General features: G+C 21.6%; 2 protein-coding genes across 3 annotated transcripts; one reads left to right on the forward strand and one right to left on the reverse strand.

The window, feature by feature from the left end:
- The first annotated feature begins 202 nt into the window (after window positions 1-202).
- Window positions 203-7182, forward strand: LOC127289264 (apoptosis-inducing factor 1, mitochondrial). 2 transcript variants are annotated; one of them, XM_051317090.1, is made up of 9 exons: window positions 205-699; window positions 1205-1261; window positions 2226-2512; window positions 2645-2690; window positions 2831-3116; window positions 3363-3538; window positions 3652-4040; window positions 5927-6577; window positions 6649-7182. In XM_051317090.1, exons 1-9 carry the CDS (start codon window positions 609-611, stop codon window positions 6718-6720), a joined length of 2055 nt encoding a protein of 684 aa, XP_051173047.1. In that variant the 5' UTR covers window positions 205-608; the 3' UTR covers window positions 6721-7182. The 2 variants fall into 2 exon arrangements, with proteins under 2 accessions (XP_051173048.1, XP_051173047.1); XM_051317091.1 differs by lacking the exon at window positions 1205-1261 and having other exon boundaries at window positions 203-699.
- Window positions 7091-21308, reverse strand: LOC127289261 (protein broad-minded-like). The gene is made up of 9 exons (XM_051317088.1): window positions 20296-21308; window positions 15462-16360; window positions 12426-12763; window positions 12094-12287; window positions 11414-11779; window positions 9082-9398; window positions 7893-8070; window positions 7412-7627; window positions 7091-7317 (listed from the first exon to the last, which is right to left on the reverse strand). Exons 1-9 carry the CDS (start codon window positions 21124-21126, stop codon window positions 7195-7197), a joined length of 3462 nt encoding a protein of 1153 aa, XP_051173045.1. The 5' UTR covers window positions 21127-21308; the 3' UTR covers window positions 7091-7194.
- Between the last annotated feature and the right edge of the window lie 108 nt (window positions 21309-21416).

A 21416-nucleotide genomic window follows, 5' to 3' on the forward strand; every position in this document is an offset into this window, starting at 1 on the left:
AGAAATTAATAAGCGCGCGAACTCACGTGACTTATTTGAAAAAAAAGATGTTCAAATTTAATTCTTTACTTATTTTTTCTATAATTATACAAATTTTTCGCATTTAGTATCTTTTTTTGTGTTTTTTTTTATTTTTTTTGCCTCTTAAAAAAATTAACTTTCGTTGCCCAAAAAAAAAGAAAAAAAAAACAAATGACAGTCGGGATTCTAACCTAAATTCTCAATAATTATCATCGTGAAAAAAAATTATTTACAAAATTGAATTTTCATTGATTTTCACCTCTCAATTGTAAAGTAATTTGAAATTTTTATTTTTTTGCAATAGTGTGTAATTGTTTGTGATTTAAAAAGAAAAGTGGAAAAATAGTTTTTTGCAAGCCGCGCGAATGGCACGAAAAAAAAAAGTGGATGAATAATTAAAAAAAAAAAAAAAAAAAAAAATTCACCCAACAGGGAATGGAGTATTCTGTGATGAGTGAGCTTTTAATTTGGTGTTGTGGTGATTTTTTAAATAATAAAACCTCTAAATTATCAATAGTCATTAAGGTTTTAATTCCGGTACGCGTGTTGCCTCCATATTGCATAAGGCCCTCGTTGGCCCGTCAAAAATGTTGAGTTGCGGCAAAGTCATCGGACAATTAACAAAAATAACAAGACACTTAAACAATAAACATTTCAGTGGAACAATAAAATATGTCGGTAAGTAATTTAATTCACAAAAAAAAAAATTTTTTCTTTTAATACAAATATGTTCATGTTACAAAAAAAATTCAATTTGTTATTTTACATTAAATATTTACAAAATGAATATTAATTGATATTTTTTTTTATTGGCAATTTGTAAAAATTAGTTGTTATTATTATCCCTATTTTTGTAATATTATTTTATAATTTACATATTTTTTTTCGATTTATTTCGTTTTGTCAGATATGAGGGGCGAACATAACCTAAAAATTGTATATGTTTGTCGCGTGTGAATATATATAGGGAAATTGTTATAATTTTTTTTATACTTGTATTTTTATTTTCGAAAAATTTGTTTTTTTTGGTAAAATATTTATTTGAATTTGAATTTCTATTTATATTTGTTTATATTTATCTTTATTATATAAATTATTTTTCACTATTCGGTATTTTTTATTATAATATTCGATTTTTTGTATGTTTATTTTTTAAAAAATTTATATTTTTATTTATTTACAGGAGCTAAAAATAGCATTGTGTGTAATTACAATACATACAGTGCAAATTTTCCAATAGGTTCGTTTAAATTTTTTTTTTTTACCTTTTATTTTGGAATGAAAAACCAATGCTTTATTTCCTTATTTTCCCCAATTTTTTCCGCCTAACATTTTCTATTAATTAACAATAATTAAATTAAGTCCTTAATTGTGCAATATTATTTGTTATGTAACTAATTTTAATAATTAATTATTATTAATATTATTATAATTATTTAATTATTATTATTATTATTATTATTATTATTATTATTATTATTTTATTATTTATTATTATTTTTTTTTAATATTTTGTGTAAATTTTTATTATTTTTTTACAATATTAAATTTTATTTATATTTTTATTATTATTAATTATTTATTTGTAATTTCGGGCAATTAATATTATTATTATTATTATTTTATTTATTAACTTTTTTTAATTATTATTTTTATTTATTTATTATTTTTTTTAATATTTTGTGTAAATTTTTATTATTTTTTTACAATATTAAATTTTATTTATATTTTTATTATTATTAATTATTTATTTGTAATTTCGGGCAATTAATATTATTATTATTATTATTTTTTTATTTATTAACTTTTTTTAATTATTATTTTTATTTATTTATTATTTTTTTTAATATTTTGTGTAAATTTTTATTATTTTTTTACAATATTAAATTTTATTTATATTTTTATTATTATTAATTATTTATTTGTAATTTCGGGCAATTAATATTATTATTATTATTTTTTTATTTATTAATTATTATAAATATTATTTTTTAAAAAGTATTAATATTAAAAATTAATTAAAATACTGTTTTTTTTTTTTTTTTTTTTTTGAATTTTAAAAATATAATTTGCATGGGTTTTGTGAGGGGTTTTTGGTTTTTTTCTTATTTTTTTTTTGGTGCTTGAGTCGTTTTTTTTATTTATTATTATTTTCCTTTTTTTCTTTTTTTTTTGAATAATTTTTTTCTTCTATTTCAATATAGGTATTATTAATATTCATTCGACGAGATTAAATAGTACAAGAGAAAAGAAACCATATAGATTTTCGGGTGTTACATTAAAAGCGGAGGAATGTGTACCTAAAGGGGGGCAAAAAAAGAAATTTGCAGGACCCGCTTGTGAATTGGGTCCTGATTCATCGTGTCCAACAACGTGTCCAGGTGCAACATTTCCACACGATCCAAAAAATGATAACGATGGTAATGGACCATTTAAATATTGGAAGGAACTTTTTATTGCTCTATTTCTCACTGGAGTTGTTATATTTTCGGTAATTTTTTTCTCCTTATACTAAATTTTATTTTATATAATATATTTTTTAAATATTAAAATATTAATATTATTTAAATATTTTTAAAATTAATTAATCGCTTGTTAATAATAATTTATTTATTTTTTACAGTTTGCACAATTAGGGAATGATAATGGAAAATTATCGAAGGAGAAAGGTAATTTTAAAATTCTGTTAATTAATATTATTATTAATTTATTTTTATTACTATTATAATTTGTTTTTATTATCATTAAAAATGTGAATTTTTTGTTTTTAATTTTCTTGTATTTTCTTTTTTTTTTGTCCGCCTTGCAGATAATGAATCGGAGAGGAAAAAAAGAAGAAAAATAGTGAAATATCCTAAAAAATCTAGTTTAATTCCAAAGGAAATACCATATTTGTTAATAGGAGGTGGTCCAGCGTCATTTTCAGCATTTAGATCAATTAAATCGAACGATCCAAAGGCGAAGGTTTTAATAATTACAAATGAAAGTTATAATCCCTATATGAAGCCACCTTTATCAAAGGAAGTTTGGTACGATAAAGATAGAACAAGTTCATCAGAATTTAGTTTTAAACAATGGCATGGAACTCCACGAAGGTAAAAAAAAAATTAAATAATTTATTTTAGATAATTTTTAGAGAATTTATTATTTTTCATTCTTTTTAACTAGGTTTTCATTAGAAAAAAAAAATTTTTTTGTTTAAAAATTAAATATTCAAACTTAAATTGCGAAAAAATTGGTAATTTGTGAATTTTTTTTTTATGATTATTATTTTTTTTTTTAATAGGAATTAACTACTTTAATTACTTTGTTAATTAAAATATTTTTCTTTTTGAAAATAGCTTTTTTTACGAGCCAGCGGAATTTTTTACGCCAATAGAAAAATTAAATGAATTTGAAAATGGAGGCGTCTCAGTTGCCACCGGTTGGAAAGTGGATAAAATTGATGTAATTAATAAAATTGTAACACTCAGCGATGGTTATCAAATTAAATATGAAAAGTGTCTTCTTGCAACTGGTGAGAATAGAATTTTTATCTTCTTTTTTTTTTGTTTTCTCCTGAATTGTTATTTTTTTTTTTGAAAGAATTTTTATGGTTTAATTTTGTAATGAATTTTTTCTTCTTCAAAGGATCAACACCGAAGAATCTCGAAATATTTGAATCGGCCGACGAGAAAGTTACATCGAAAATTCTACCCTATAGAACATTAGACGATTATCTTGAACTTGAGGCAAATGTACATGATCCAAATGTACGAAATATTGTTATAATTGGCGGTGGTTTTCTTGGTTCAGAACTTGCGTGTTCAATGGCACAAAATTTTGATCCCGATAAAAAGAGAGTAATACAAATTTGTAAGGAAAAAAATATAATGGCACAAGTATTACCTGAATATTTAAGTGAATGGACGACAAATAAGGCAAAAGCAATTGGTGTTCATTTTATTGGCAATACTGAAGTTGAAGATTTTGAGATGCGCGATGGAAAATTAACACTTATTACAACGGAAAATAAAAGGGTGAGAATTAACAAAATTATTTATGAACTAGCAATATTAAACGCGCGCCAAATTGAGTATTTAATTGTTTGTTATAAAGAAATTAAAGATTAATATTATCAATAATAATTTAAATTTATTAGAATATTATTTCATATTAAATGATAATAATGAAAATTATTATTATATGTTATTAAATTATATATAAAATTGAATTATTTTCCAAATTTTCAATTTAAAATTCAATTATTTACCAAGTTTTCAATTTAAAATAAAATAAAATTCAATTATTTTTTAAAATTTTCTATTCAAAATTAATTATCGAAATTTTCAATTAAAAATGAACTTAAATTAAATTATTATCCAAAATTTCAATTAAAATTTTATTATTTTCCAAAATTTCGAGTCAAAATTAATTATTATCAAAATTTTCAATCAGCAATCAACTAAAATTAATTATTATCAAAATTTTCAATCAACTAAGATTAAATTATTTTCAAAATTTTCAATTTAAAATTCAATTATTTACCAAGTTTTCAATTTAAAATAAAATAAAATTCAATTATTTTTAAAAATTTCTATTCAAAATTAATTATCGAAATTTTCAATTAAAAATGAACTTAAATTAAATTATTATCCAAAATTTCAATTAAAATTTTATTATTTTCCAAAATTTCGAGTCAAAATTAATTATTATCAAAATTTTCAATCAGCAATCAACTAAAATTAATTATTATCAAAATTTTCAATCAACTAAGATTAAATTATTTTCAAAATTTTCAATTTAAAATTCAATTATTTACCAAGTTTTCAATTTAAAATAAAATAAAATTAAATTATTTTTAAAAATTTCTATTCAAAATTAATTATCGAAATTTTCAATTAAAAATGAACTTAAATTAAATTATTATCCAAAATTTCAATTAAAATTTTATTATTTTCCAAAATTTCGAGTCAAAATTAATTATTATCAAAATTTTCAATCAGCAATCAACTAAAATTAATTATTATCAAAATTTTCAATCAACTAAGATTAAATTATTTTCAAAATTTTCAATTTAAAATTCAATTATTTACCAAGTTTTCAATTTAAAATAAAATAAAATTAAATTATTTTTAAAAATTTCTATTCAAAATTAATTATCGAAATTTTCAATTAAAAATGAACTTAAATTAAATTATTATCGAAAATTTCAATTAAAATTTTATTATTTTCCAAAATTTCGAGTCAAAATTAATTATTATCAAAATTTTCAATCAGCAATCAACTAAAATTAATTATTATCAAAATTTTCAATCAACTAAGATTAAATTATTTTCAAAATTTTCAATTTAAAATTCAATTATTTACCAAGTTTTCAATTTAAAATAAAATAAAATTAAATTATTTTTAAAAATTTCTATTCAAAATTAATTATCGAAATTTTCAATTAAAAATGAACTTAAATTAAATTATTATCGAAAATTTCAATTAAAATTTTATTATTTTCCAAAATTTCGAGTCAAAATTAATTATTATCAAAATTTTCAATCAGCAATCAACTTAAATTAATTATTTTCAAATTTTCAATCAACAATCAACTAAAATTAAATTATTTTCAAATTTTCAATTTAAAATTCAATTATTTACCAAGTTTTCAATTTAAAATAAAATAAAATTCAATTATTTTTTAAAATTTCGATTCAAAATTAATTATCGAAACAATGCCAAAAAAACATTGAAAAATTTTAACCAACACAAAATAATGTCAAACAATACATTTAAAAAAAACAAAAGACCTATAACAAATACTAACTTCAGGTGTGGACAGAATGAACGAAAGATATTCACGATTATTATATGTAATTAATTTAAATAAATAATCTAATTTTGTAATTAATTTTTTATCTTTTTTCTCAAAAAAAAGGTGGACGCCGATCAGGTAATAGTTGCAGTTGGCGCTAAAGCAAATACAGATTTAGCCACAGTTTCCGAATTGGAGACAGAATCGGAAATTGGTGGTTTTCTCGTTAATGCCGAATTAGAAGCGAGATCAAATTTATGGGTGGCAGGCGATGCGGCATGTTTTTATGATATTAAATTTGGAAGAAGACGTGTTGAACATTATGATCATGCAATTATATCGGGACGTTTGGCAGGTGAAAATATGACGGGCGCAAGAAAACCATATAAACATCAATCGATGTTTTGGTCGGATTTAGGATTGGATATTGGCTATGAGGCAATTGGAATAATTGATTCAAAATTGCCAACAGTCTCGGTGTTTCTCAAGAAAGATGAGAAAAAAGAAGTGGAAATTAGTGAAAAATTAACAAAAAAAGAAGAAGAAGAAGAAAAAGAGGATAATTTAAAGAATGAATCGAAAAAAAATATTGAAAAATTAAATGATTCTAGTGTTCAGACAAATGATAATGAAAAATGTGATGATGTGGAGTCATTGTCATCGACGAGAAAAGATTATGATCTTGAGAGGGGAATTATTTTCTATCTTAAAAATGATATTGTCGTTGGTATTGTTCTTTGGAATGTATTTTCACGAATGTCAATAGCGCGGCAGGTAATTTATTTACTTTTTTATTTTCTGTATTAATTTAATCATTTTTTAAATATATTTTTTATTCTCGTCAGGTACTTGAGAGAGGCACGAAATATGAGGAATTATCGGAAATATCAAAATTATTTACAATGCACGAAGATTAAAATTAGCAATTTTTTTTTACAAATGAAGAAGAATTGGTTTTTTTTTTTTGTAAATAGTTGAAATAAAATTAAATCGCTCAATACCTCAATGGAGGGACACGATAGTGAAAGAGAAAGAGAAAAGAAGGAAATTTAAAAAAAGGCTCTTAAAAGGAAAAGAGAAAGAAAAGAAGAGAAAAGGAAAGAGAAAAAAAGCCCAGTGCATTTTTGCAGGCATTTAATTCCAATTTCTAGAACCGAACCTGTGCTTTATTAGAAAATAAAGAGTGAATAATAATATTCAAATAGATTTTTGCGTATGAACGCATTAGTAAAAAAAAAATTTTTTTTTTTTTATTTTTTCAGGTTTGAGATTTTTACAAGATGTGTATTTTCAATTTGAAATATTTTTTAATTATTGATCTACACTGTACAATTGAACAAATGGAATTCGACACCAAATAATTACAAAATAACAATTTATTAATGTTTTTTTTAATTCGTCTCGGGAAAATTGAATTTCCTTTGTGAAAGTATTGGTAAAAGTTTACCACTATAGCGTTTACCCAATCTGTCCATGTATCCAATTTGACTGTGACATCGGTAGTCTTCTAGAATCTAAGCGAATGTGTTTTTGTACATACGTTCAATTTTTTTTTTTTTTAAATATTAAATGTTAAATTTCTAGATTAATTTTTTTTTAATGACTCACCAGATATTCGGGCCACAATTTTCCGTTCATTACATTTTCCATGAAATCATTTTGACAATGATTTAATAGCGAGACACAATAGTAAATAATATAATCGGGTGGATAGAGAATGCAAATTGCGTAAAAATGAATTATCTCGTCCCAAGGGAGAATTCCCCAAAATGATTGATGACAAAGTCGTAATGAAATTGTCCACCAATCGACGCCGCATTTATTCTATGGAATTTGGGGCAAAAATTCATTATTATTTTTTTTTACGTAAATAATAAAATTTTTGTTATGGGAAATATAATACTATGGGTAAGAGTAATTATTACAATACTAATAAAAAAGTAATTATTACAATACTAGTAAGAGTAATTTATACAATACTATTAGTTATTACAATACTAATAAAAGGAAATATTATAATACTAGTAATGTAATTATTACCATTTTTTTTCTTTTTTTTGTGAAAATAACAAAAATTTTCTTTTCTTACTTTCATTGCATATTTAATTGTAGGAAATTCTTTGCTGATTAAAAATTCCAAAAGATGAGCAAGTAAAAGTTGTGTTGTTGATTCTTCTTCATTGCTTTTGTCAACAACATTGGCGAGTGCTGGCCACATGAAAATTGTCGATGGAAAACGAACAATTTGCGTCACAAATGTTTTTGATCTGAAAATGAAAGAAACATTTCAAATGTTAATAAACCATGGAAAAAAAGGAAAATAAATGGAAAACAATGAAAAAAGGAGACGAAATACAAAATGGAATAGAAGAAAAAGAAGAAAGAAAATAAATTTGAAAATATTAAGGGACAAAAAGAAATTAATAAATGGAAAAAATTCGAAAAATTGAAAACAAAAAAAATTAAATAATGGAAAAAGAAGAAAAATTAAAAAAGGAATAAATGTGAAAATATCGAAATTTAGGAAGGAATTAAAAATAAAAAAAATTAGAAAGAAGAGTGTAAGTAATTTTGAATTTTTTTTTTCAACATTAGTATTTTAAAATAATTTACAAATATCAACGAAAAATAAAAATTTATATTAATTTATGTTTTTTTTAAAATTTTTTTCTCTTTGGTCAATGATGAAAATGTAAAACTCCGAATAATAACGAAAAAGTTGTCGTTATGTGGACGAAGTTTTCAACCTGAGACCCGCCAATGATGACAATTGGTCAGCTCGAGTTGTTTCCCGTTTTTATTTTTTTTAAATAGAATAATTTTCTTATTTTTTTCAGCAAAAAAAAAAAAGATAAAAAAAAACGAAAATTGCTTGAAAAAAGTAAGTTCATTACTCCGGGAAAGATTCGCGGCCATCTGAGGCAAAAATTTATTAATTTAATTATTATAATAAATTTATTAAATATTTTTCATGCAGTCATAATAGTAAAAATTGATTTTATATTAATATTAAAAAAAAATATAAAAATATTAGTAAAAAAAAATTATATATAAAATATTACAATATTGGTATGGTAAATATTAAAATGCCAGTAAAGTAAATATTACAATACTAGTATGGTAAATATTAAAATACTGCTAAAATAATTATCACAATATTGATAAATTAAATATTGAAAAATTATAAAAAATTATTATTATTATTATTATTATTATTACAATACTGGCAAATTAAATAGAAAAAATGATTTCAATAAAGGAAATAAATTCAAAAATACTTTTCCAAATCGCCGTTACATGCAATGAAGACAGTCGATAAAAACCAATCGAATCCATCGTATTGATGTGGTTTTTTGTATTTTATAAATGCATGAGACGATTGAATGAAAATTTTCAAATTTTCCCTTCCAATATCTTTACATTCCAATGTTCCATTTAAATCGAAGTAACGCAAAACTAATTCAATTCCACGAAGATCTTCTGGTAGCCAATAATCTTCATTGTAATCAATTGTCTCCCATGTAAAATGATCCACCCATTCAACAGTTGGAATTGCTTTTTGCATTTGATCCAATAAATTTAACATAACATCGGTCTAAAAAAAAAGAGGAGTTTTTTATTCTATTAACCAAATTTTTGTATTTATAAAAAAAATAATAATTGTTTTATGAAAAAAAAAATAGTTTGTTTATAAGAAATATTTTTTTCAAAATTAAAAAAAAATTCAATTTTTACTGGCATTGTAATAATTACCGACATAGAAATCTACCTTACCGACTTTATGGTAAAGAGATTTTTTGAAAAATGAAAAAATACCGACATAAAAACCTACCTTATTGGCTGATGGTAAAATAGTTTTTAGAAAATAAAAATATAAAAAAATTACCGATATAGAAATTTACATTACCGATTGATGGTAAAGAATTTTTTTTTAAATCTCGAAATAGGAATTACCGACATAGAAATCTACCTTAACGACTGATGATAAAACAGTTTTTCGAAAAATGATAATATAAAAATTACCGTAATAGAAATCTACCATATCGACTGATGATAAAACAGTTTTTCGAAAAATGTCTATATAAAAATTACCAACATAGAAATCCACCTTACTGAATGATGTTAAAACAGTTTTTCAAAAAATGTCAATATAAAAATTACCATCACTCGGCAAGGTGGATTTCTATGTCGGTAATTTTTTATATTTTTATGTTTAAAAAATTGGTTTGAAAAATGAAAATATAAAAACTACCACCATAGAGATCTACCTAACCGACTGTTGGTAAAGCAGGTTTTTGAAAATCTCGATATAAAAATTACCGATATAGAAATCTACCTTACCTACTGATGGTAATTTTTATATTTTTATTTTCTAAAAAACTTTATTATTAGTCGGTTATTCTATGTCGGTAATTTTTAAATTGACATTTTTCGAAAAACTTTTAATATCAGTCGGTAAGGTAGATTTCTACGTCGGTAATTTTTTATATTTTCATTTTTTCAAAAACAGTTTTACCAACAGTCGGTAAGGTAGATTGCTATGGCCGTAATTTTTATATTTTCATTTTTCAACCTGATTTTTTAAATATAAAAAATTACAGACATAGAAATCCACCTTACCGACTGATGTTAAAACAGTTTTTCGAAAAATGTCAATATAAAAATTACCATCAGTAGGTAAGGTAGATGTCTATATCGGTATTTTTTATATTTAAAAAATCGGTTTGATAAATGAAAATATAAAAATTACCGCCACAGAAATCTACCTTACCGACTGTTGGTAAAACAGTTTTTGAAAAATGAAAATATAAAAAATCGCCGACGTAGAAATCTACCTTACCGATTGATATTAAAAGTTTTTCGAAAAATGTCAATATAAAAATTACCGACATAGAAATCTACCTTGCCGACTGATGGTAAACAGTTGTTTGGAAAATGAAAATATAAAAATTACCATCAGTGGGTATGGTAAATTTCTATGTCGGTAATTTTCATATTGACATTTTTATAAAAACTGTTTTAACATCAGTCGGTAAGGTAGATTTCTACGTCGGTAATTTTTTATATTTTCATTTTTTTTAAAAACAGTTTTACCAACAGTCGGTAAGGTAGATTGCTATGGCGGTAATTTTTATATTTTTATTTTTCAAACCGATTTTGTAAATATAAAAAATTACCGACATAGAAATCCACCTTACCGACTGATGGTAAACAGTTTTTTGGAAAATGAAAATATAAAAATTACCATCAGTAGGTAAAGTAAATTTCTATGTCGGTAATTTTTATATTGACATTTTTCGAAAAATTGTTTTACTATCAGTCGGTAAGGTAGATTTTAATGTTAGTCTTGTAATAATATTACTTAACTAGTATTTTAATATTTACCTTATTGTATTTTTTTTTAATGAATTACTTTACTAGTATGGTAATAATTACTTTGCTAGTATTTTTATACTTGTTTTAAATAAACCGCTTTGAAAAAAATTATTTTTTTTTTGTCAATCAGATTAAATTTTTAGTTTAATTACAAATTCCAATAATTTTTTTTTGTTTTTTTACAGTTATTAATGTAAATTTTTACAAGAAAAATACCAATTTTCGAGAAAATACCTTCATTGAACCAGCTGAAGAACGAAATGATTTTCGTGCCTGTGAAACCCAACCACTGTCACGTAAACCAGGAACATCGTCTTGGAGAAAATTTTCCATTTCCGTGTCGTCAGATGAATTTCTAACAAAACCCTCCTCTGGTCCTTGTGGAGGTGGAAATTTTGAAAAAAGAAGACAATCCTCTGGTTGTTTAATGTATTCCTGTCGTTTTTGTCGCATAAAATAGGAATCGGATAAAATTTGATGACGCATTATACTACACTCGTCGATAATGTAAGTGTCATGATTTTCCATTGTTGTCGTCGTCACATAATTTTCATCACTATTGTCAATGGTGCAAAATCTTTGGAGATTTAGAAGTTCATTCTGTAAAATTTTAAATCGAAAAATGGTATAGAAATAATTTTTTTCCATCCGTTCATCTATTAATTTAAAACGAATTTCAGTTTTGACTTTTCTAAAAATCGAAAAAAAACAACAAAAATGGAACAAAAGTTCAATTAGAAAAAAAAAAAAAAAAAAGAATCGAAAAAAAAAATTCCAAAGAAAATGAGAAATAAATTTTGAAAATAGAAAATTTGAAATTAAAATTAATGAAATTGAAATTGTAGAAATTGAAATTTAGAAAATTGTAAAGAAAATTTTGTTAAACGTAAAAGAATCGAAAAAAGATTCAATACCTCCAAATTTAGAGATTTTTCTAAAAAGAGATAAATATCCAAATTCCAAATAACAGCTCTAGTTGACAATAGACTAAGATAATGATACTCCGAATCGGAATTGACGGAATGTTGAAAAAGTTCATTTAAATTCAATGGATAAATATTATCATCATCAGAACTTGTTTCGTCCGTCGACATAAATGCTATGAAACCTGAAAAATAGTTATTTCGAATTTTTTTTGTTAAATTTAAAACAGTGAATTAATTACAATTAAACAATTAATTTAAAATTCTGAAGCAACAGCTTTTAAAAAAGAAAAGAAAGAGAAAAATTCCGAGGACTTTCTTACATTTTGTGTTCAATGAAAATATTGTCAGTAAATGAAGAAATGTTTCTACATCTCTCTCGCTCCATGGATCGTGAAAACAATGTAAATTTTCAAGAAGTTTACAGAGTTCATTTAAAAGTGTTGAAAGAACATGTGGTGCCAATTCAGAGAGAATTTTTTCACCAAATGTGAAACATGAACTATTTGAAATAAATGAAACAACATCACTTGAATTCCATGAGGCGCGAAGTGGTCCAATTGAGCCTCTTATTAATTCCTCAAATATTATTGTCTCGCCCGATAGTAATTGAAGGCCCAATGGCATTGAGACAATTTTTAATAACATATTTTTTGCCGCGCTGAAATATTAATTATACAAAAAAAAATATTTTTTAATTATTCAGGGTTTCTACAAATATGATGTGGGAAAAATTTGAAATATTTTTTTTTATGAACAAATTTTTATTTTATTTATTTAAAATTACAACAATTATTAATATTTATTAATTAATAACAATTAATATTTTATTAATTTTTATTATTATTAATGAAGAAATTATTTTTATTGAATTAAATTGAAATTTGAGAGAAATTTCTTTTTGAACCACAAATTTTAATTTAAGGAAAAATTTTTTAATTTTGCTAAATTGTTATTTAGGGAAATTTTTGTTAAAATTACTTTTTATTTGGCAAAATTTGACAAATTGATATTTTAGGGAATTTTCTATTGAAATTAATTTTTATTTAACTAATTTTTATTTATTTGAGGAGGAATTTTTTTTTTTTTTTTTAACCAAATTGTGATTCAATAGAATTTTTTTCATTTTGCCAAAGCTTTTTTTTCCCCCCAAATTTGGAAAATTTTCTTTTGAAATTAATTTTTTATTTTGAAAATTTTGCTAAATTTTACTTTTTTCGGGGAATTTTCTATTGAAATTAATTTTTATTTAACTAATTTTCATTTATTTGAGGGGGAATTTTTTTTTAACCAAATTTTGATTTAATAAAATTTTTTTCATTTTGCCAAATTGTTATTTGGGGAATTTTCTTTTGAAATTAATTTTTATTTAACTAATTTTCATTTATTTGAGGGGGGATTTTTTTAAACCAAATTTTGATTCAATAGAATTTTTTTCATTTTGCCAAATTGTTATTTTGGGAAATTTTTGTTGAAACTACTTTTTATTTGGAAAAATTTGCCAAATTGATATTTTAGGGAATTTTCTATTGAAATTAATTTTTATTTAACTAATTTTCATTTATTTGAGGGGGAATTTTTTTTTTGAACCAAATTTTGATTCAATAGAATTTTTTTCATTTTGCCAAATTGTTATTTAAGGAATTTTCTTTTAAAATTGATTTTTTATTTTGAAAATTTTGCTAAATTTTACTTTTTTCGGGGAATTTTCTATTGAAATTAATTTTTATTTAACTAATTTTCATTTATTTGAAGGGGATTTTTTTTTTTTTTTGAACCAAATATTGATTCAATAGAATTTTTTTCATTTTGCCAAAGCTTTTTTTTCCACCCCAAATTTGGAAAATTTTCTTTTGAAATTAATTTTTTATTTTGAAAATTTTGCTAAATTTGATTTTTTTCGGGGAATTTTCTATTGAAATTAATTTTTATTTAACTAATTTTCATTTATTTGAGGGGGAATTTTTTTTTTGAACCAAATTTTGATTCAATAAAATTTTTTTCATTTTGCCAAATTGTTATTTGGGGAATTTTCTTTTGAAATTAATTTTTATTTAACTAATTTTCATTTATTTGAGGGGGGATTTTTTTTTAACCAAATTTTGATTCAATAGAATTTTTTTCATTTTGCCAAATTGTTATTTGGGGAAATTTTTGTTGAAACTACTTTTTATTTGGAAAAATTTGCCAAATTGATATTTTAGGGAATTTTCTATTAAAATTAGTTTTTATTTAACTAATTTTCATTTATTTGAGGGGGAATTTTTTTTTTTGAACCAAATTTTGATTCAATAAAATTTTTTTCATTTTGCCAAATTGTTATTTGGGGAATTTTCTTTTGAAATTAATTTTTATTTAACTAATTTTCATTTATTTGAGTGGGATTTTTTTTTTTTTTGAACCAAATATTGATTCAATAGAATTTTTTTCATTTTGCCAAAGCTTTTTTTTCCACCCCAAATTTGGAAAATTTTCTTTTGAAATTAATTTTTTATTTTGAAAATTTTGCTAAATTTGATTTTTTTCGGGGAATTTTCTATTGAAATTAATTTTTATTTAACTAATTTTCATTTATTTGAGGGGGAATTTTTTTTTTGAACCAAATTTTGATTCAATAAAATTTTTTTCATTTTGCCAAATTGTTATTTGGGGAATTTTCTTTTGAAATTAATTTTTATTTAACTAATTTTCATTTATTTGAGGGGGAATTTTTTTTTTTGAACCAAATTTTGATTCAATAGAATTTTTTTCATTTTGCCAAATTGTTATTTAAGGAATTTTCTTTTAAAATTGATTTTTTATTTTGAAAATTTTGCTAAATTTTACTTTTTTCGGGGAATTTTCTATTGAAACTGAATTTTATTTGGAAAATAAAAAAAATTAAAAATCAAATTTCATTTAACCAAAATATCCTTTTTTTTGGTAGTAAAAATTTTTGTTATTTCCAATCATGGAATTTTGAAAAATTGAAACAAATTTGTAGAAACCCCTGTATATTTTTATCAAACGGAAATAATTTATAAAATTAATTGAATAATAATAATAATAATTAAGAAGAGGATAATATTTAAAGAAATTTTGTATAAATAATTAGATAGAAGGATTAATTAATGAATTGTTAATTAATTCTAAAGAAAATGAGAAACATATTTTGAAACTAGAAAATTTGTGAAAAATTGTAAAGAAAGTTTTGTTTTTAGAAAAAGAATCAAAAACAAAAATTTCCAAAGAAAATGAAAAACAAATAAGAGAATGAAAAAGAAAAAAAGAAACAAAGAGAAAAATGAAAGAAGAAAAAAAGAAAGAAAAAGACTAAAAGGATTATTCTATTAATACCAAAAAAAAAAAAATGAATTCACCTATTGAGAAATTGTGTCTTAATTTCATTTTCCACCGCGTATTTATCTAATTTTCCATAAAAATACGCCAAAGCCGGATAAAATTTCCCCTCAATTGTCTCCTGTATTATTTCATAGACATCATAAATTGTCACCAATCTTCCAATATATGTAAAAAGATCAACAACAAGTTCAATATTCATCACCGACAATGGTTGTCGTAATAAATCCGAAATATATTCCAAAATTGCAACAGCCGGATATGATGATGATGAATTTAATTCCTCAGATTTTGCCGAACTTAAACGCGCCTCTGTACTCATAAATGAAACACCATCGGCCGTATCCAACATATGCATTGTAACATCCAATGTGTGGGGAAAAATTTTTCTCTCATTTGAATTTGTCATTAGTGGATTAAATGCAATATGATAGAATCTTGCATCGTAAAGAATTGTTGGCTTCAGGAGAATATAACGTAATGCTTTACGTGAAATTTCATAGATAACACTTGGTATTTCTGATGATGCAAGAATATTGAGTTGTGTTAATAGAGCGGTAATAAAATCCGTTATTGAAAAGGGATTTTCAATTTGTGTCTCGGATAATAAATTACGACCAGTTGTATAGCTTGTCAATTGTGTGATTAGTGTGAGTGAATGAAGATATGTCATTGTTTCAATTGTTTCGCCTGTTATGAATACTTCACCGGGATCGTCGACTATTGACAAGGAAACTGTGTATGGAGCATCGGTGAGACCTTTCATTGTTATTTGTATAATTGTATTAAGTAACGATGGTGATTTTGCCAGAGTATTGCAAAATGATTTTCTCGTTGTTAAACTGTGTATCCATTTTTCACTCCACGATGCTTCTGGCTCGAGAATTGAGAGTATATTCAATGGACTCAGTGTCTTCACCTGAAAAATGTTTTTTTTTTTATTTTGATTAAAAAAATTCGTTTCGTATTTATATATTTATTTATTTCATTATTATTTTTTTTTATTTATTATATTTATTATATTATTTTAATAATTGTTAATTGTTAATTGATTACTATTAATATTAATATTAATAGTAATTAATTATAACAATTATATTATATTATATTTATTTTTTATTATTTATTTTCTTTTATTTTTTAATTATTTATATTTATTTTTTTTTAATTTTCTCGGAAAACTGTTTTATATCAATTTCAGGCCTCGGATTGACTTAAAAGCACCAACAAAAAGTCGTTTTAGTTGATTTATATTAAAAAAAAAGTCGATTTTTTTTATTTTAATAAAAAAGTTTTACAGATGTTTAAAATAAAAATTTTTTCTTCAAATAATAATAATTTTTGAAAGAGTTAAAATTGAAATTTTTAGTAATAATTGAATTTACAAAGATTTTGTTAATTTTCAGATAAAAATTAAATTTTACAGAACTAAAAATAATTTATCAATTAATTTTAGATAACATTTTTTAAAAATAATTGAATTTTCAAAAGATTTACAATTGAATTTTTTTTTTTGAAATTAATTGAATTTCAAGTAATTTTTAATTAAAATTTTTTTGATGATTTCACTAAAAAATTTTATTAGAAATTGCGAACAAAAAAAAAAATAATTTGAAAACCATTTTTAATTGAAAAATGATCTCAAATAGTTGAATATTCGAAGAATATTATAAAAATAGTTAAAAATAATTGTATTTCAGGAGAGTTATAAATTGAAATTATTAAATTATTAAATTTGAAATTTTTGAAAATAATTTAATTTTAGTTGATTTTGGATTGAGAATTTTGATTTTTAAAAAAATTGAATTTCAATTGAAATTTTGGATAATAATTTAATTTTAGTTGATTTTGAATTGTGAATTTTGATAATTACTTCCCATTGAAATTTTGGAAAATAATTGAATTTTAGTTGATTTTAAATTGAAAATTTGGAAAACAATTGAACTTCAATTGAAAATTTGGAAAATAATTGAATTTTAAAAGATTTTGAAATTAAAATTTTTTAAAATAATTGAATTTCAATTGAAATTTTCAATAATAATTTAATTTTAGTTGATTTTTGATTGAAAATTTTGATAATTAATTTTGAATTGAAATTTTTGAGAATAATTAAATTTTAGTTGATTTTGAATTAAAAATTTTAAAAGGTTTTTAATTGAAAATTTGGAAAATAATTGAATTGCAATTGAAAGTTTTAAAAATAATTAAATTTTAGTTGATTTTGAATTGAAAATTTTGAAAATAATTCAATTGCAATTGAAATTTTTGAAAATAATGGAATTTTAAATGATTTTGAATTGAAAATTTGGAAAATAATTGAATTTTAAAAGATTTTGAAATTAAAATTTTTTAAAATAATTGAATTTCAATTGAAATTTTCAATAATAATTTAATTTTAGTTGATTTTTGATTGAAAATTTTGATAATTAATTTTGAATTGAAATTTTTGAGAATAATTAAATTTTAGTTGATTTTGAATTAAAAATTTTAAAAGGTTTTTAATTGAAAATTTGGAAAATAATTGAATTGCAATTGAAAGTTTTGAAAATAATTAAATTTTAGTTGATTTTGAATTGAAAATTTTGAAAATAATTCAATTGCAATTGAAATTTTTGAAAATAATGGAATTTTAAATGATTTTGAATTGAAAATTTGGAAAATAATTGAATTTTAAAAGATTTTGAAATTAAAATTTTTTAAAATAATTGAATTTCAATTGAAATTTTCAATAATAATTTAATTTTAGTTGATTTTTGATTGAAAATTTTGATAATTAATTTTGAATTGAAATTTTTGAGAATAATTAAATTTTAGTTGATTTTGAATTAAAAATTTTAAAAGGTTTTTAATTGAAAATTTGGAAAATAATTGAATTGCAATTGAAAGTTTTAAAAATAATTAAATTTTAGTTGATTTTGAATTGAAAATTTTGAAAATAATTCAATTGCAATTGAAATTTTTGAAAATAATGGAATTTTAAATGATTTTGAATTGAAAATTTGGAAAATAATTGAATTTTAAAAGATTTTGAAATTAAAATTTTTTAAAATAATTGAATTTCAATTGAAATTTTCAATAATAATTTAATTTTAGTTGATTTTTGATTGAAAATTTTGATAATTAATTTTGAATTGAAATTTTTGAGAATAATTAAATTTTAGTTGATTTTGAATTAAAAATTTTAAAAGGTTTTTAATTGAAAATTTGGAAAATAATTGAATTGCAATTGAAAGTTTTGAAAATAATTAAATTTTAGTTGATTTTGAATTGAAAATTTTGAAAATAATTCAATTGCAATTGAAATTTTTGAAAATAATGGAATTTTAAATGATTTTGAATTGAAAATTTGGAAAATAATTGAATTTTAAAAGATTTTGAAATTAAAATTTTTTAAAATAATTGAATTTCAATTGAAATTTTCAATAATAATTTAATTTTAGTTGATTTTTGATTGAAAATTTTGATAATTAATTTTGAATTGAAATTTTTGAGAATAATTAAATTTTAGTTGATTTTGAATTGAAAATTTTAAATGATTTTTAATTGAAAATTTTGAAAATAATTGAATTGCAATGGAAAGTTTTAAAAATAATTAAATTTTAGTTGATTTTGAATTGAAAATTTTGAAAATAATTGAATAGCAATTGAAATTTTTAAAAATAATTGAATTTCATATAATTAAAGAATTTATTAGAAATTAAATACAAAAATTGAACTTAAAAATCGTTTTAATTGCAAAATTCTTTCAGATAATTGAATTTTCAAAGAATATTATAAAAATCATTAAAAATAATTGAAATTTTTTCAAATATTTAAATTTCAAGTGATTTTAAATTAAAATTTTTTAGTAATTTTATTTGCTAATTTTTTTTTTAAATTACAAACAATTATAAAAATTTCATAAAAATTTTAATTGAAAAATAGTTTAAAATAATTGTATTTCCAATGAATTGTATTAAAATTATTAAAAATAATTAATTTAGTGAATAATTTTAATTCAAAATTTGTTAAATAATTGAAATAAAGAAGATCTGAAGATGATTTGCATTTTATACTAAGAAAAACGTATTTTGTTTAAAAATTTTGTTAAAAAAAAAAATGTCGAAAAAGTCGCATTTTATTAAAATAAATCGAAAAATGGCGGAAATAGTCGAAAAAGTCGTATAATCCGAGGCCTGCAATTTAATTTATTTATATTTTTTTAAAATTTTCTTTCAAAATTATGAAAAATTTTATTTTAATTACGAATAAATTCTGTTTAGTACTTATTTTAATTATTATAAATAATTTGTAATATAATTAAATTTTTTTTAAAAAAGGGAATTTATTAATAATTAAATTTTTTAAAGTAAATTAATTTTATTAATTGAAATTTTTATAAAAATTGAATTTTTTGATAAAACAATATTTGATTTTTTTTTTTTTTAAACTGTTTGTATTTTTTTTGTATTGAAATTATATATATATTTATCTTGTAAATAAGTTTTAAACACTTTTCGTGTTAATTATATATAGTTATAAAGTTAATTATAAACATTATGAACGGTCAAGATCTTGATGGGTTATAACGAGGTCGACTTATCGTTTTAAAAATCAAGGACAAAGTTTCTCGGGGACAATTTTAAACTTTTGTTTAGGAAAACTATTTTCGTTTCTTTTTTTCATACACAATTTTTATTGGAATAAATTAAATTTAGAAATAAATAATAAATTATAAATTAAATTTAGAAATAAATAATAAATTATAAATTAAAAGATATAAAAAATAAATTATAAATTAAATTTAGAAATAATATAAATTTTTATTTAATGAAATTAAATAAATTTTTTTTTTCAATTAAAAAAATTATTTACCTGAATTGGACTTGCACAATTATAAGTACTGACAAAAACGACAAATTGTTCAATTAATTCCTCCAAATTCTTGTCAATAGTTCTCACACCTTTCAAAATTTCCTCCTGATGTCGTACAATTAAAAACATAATTCTCACTAATTTTTCATGTAGTAAAATTTTAAAATTCACACCCGATATTAATGTTGGTAAAATATCTTGAATTTTTTTCGATTGATATTGTTCATTAAATGCCAACATTAAATTACCATAAATTTCATTTGATTGCGGTGAATTTAATAATTTTGCATGCATCTGTAAACTTGCCTCAAAAACAGGTCGACTATCATCGGCAATACCATCGCGTAATATTTTTAAAAAATAATCCCAATTTTGAATGGAAAAAATACCTGATAATTCACGTTTTAATAATGCTTCATAGCCAGCTAATCGCACATGTACCGGTTGTTTTGTATCAATTTTTTCCATTAATTGTTCATAACGATTTGAACTACCTTTAAATGAAAGCCATTCATCATTGGAAAAATCACTAATATATGAAATTGATGTCAATGAACGTGTTCCATCGGGAAATTCTAATTTTTCTTCATCATCATCATCATCATCGTCGTCGTCCTCATCCTCGTCATTATTTATTGAAGTTTTTATTACATGAATTAAATCTTTCATCTCTTTGGAATCAATAATTTTTTTTGCCACTTCCTTTGAATTATTATCATCATTATCATCGTAATTTTCATTATTCAAATTTTTATCAATTGTTTCTTTAAATTGTTCAACGAGACAATTTCTTATCCATTTTCGAAAATCGGCGGTGATATTTGTTTCCATTTTTCATCAAGTTTGTTTATTATCATTTAAAAAAATAGAAATTAGAGTTCTGAACACAAAGCACGTTTCAATTGTGTGGTCATTGTTTTTTCCTTTTGTTGTCATGGTTACGAAATTTTGTTGCGCGCGCGGAGAACTTGAAACTTTTCAAAGTCGAGCAGGGAAAAAAGTTTTTTTTTTTTTTTTCAAGCAATTATTAATAATTAATTAATTATAATTTTTTTTACATAAACTTTCAAGATTTATTTACAAATTGTTTTTTTATAATTCGGTTTTTATAATTAACATTT

The sequence above is a fragment of the Leptopilina boulardi genome, unplaced genomic scaffold (genome assembly GCF_019393585.1).
Source record: "Leptopilina boulardi isolate dan_hultmark-lab unplaced genomic scaffold, ZJU_Lbou_2.1 LbouV2_40, whole genome shotgun sequence".
Lineage (NCBI taxonomy): Eukaryota > Metazoa > Arthropoda > Insecta > Hymenoptera > Figitidae > Leptopilina > Leptopilina boulardi.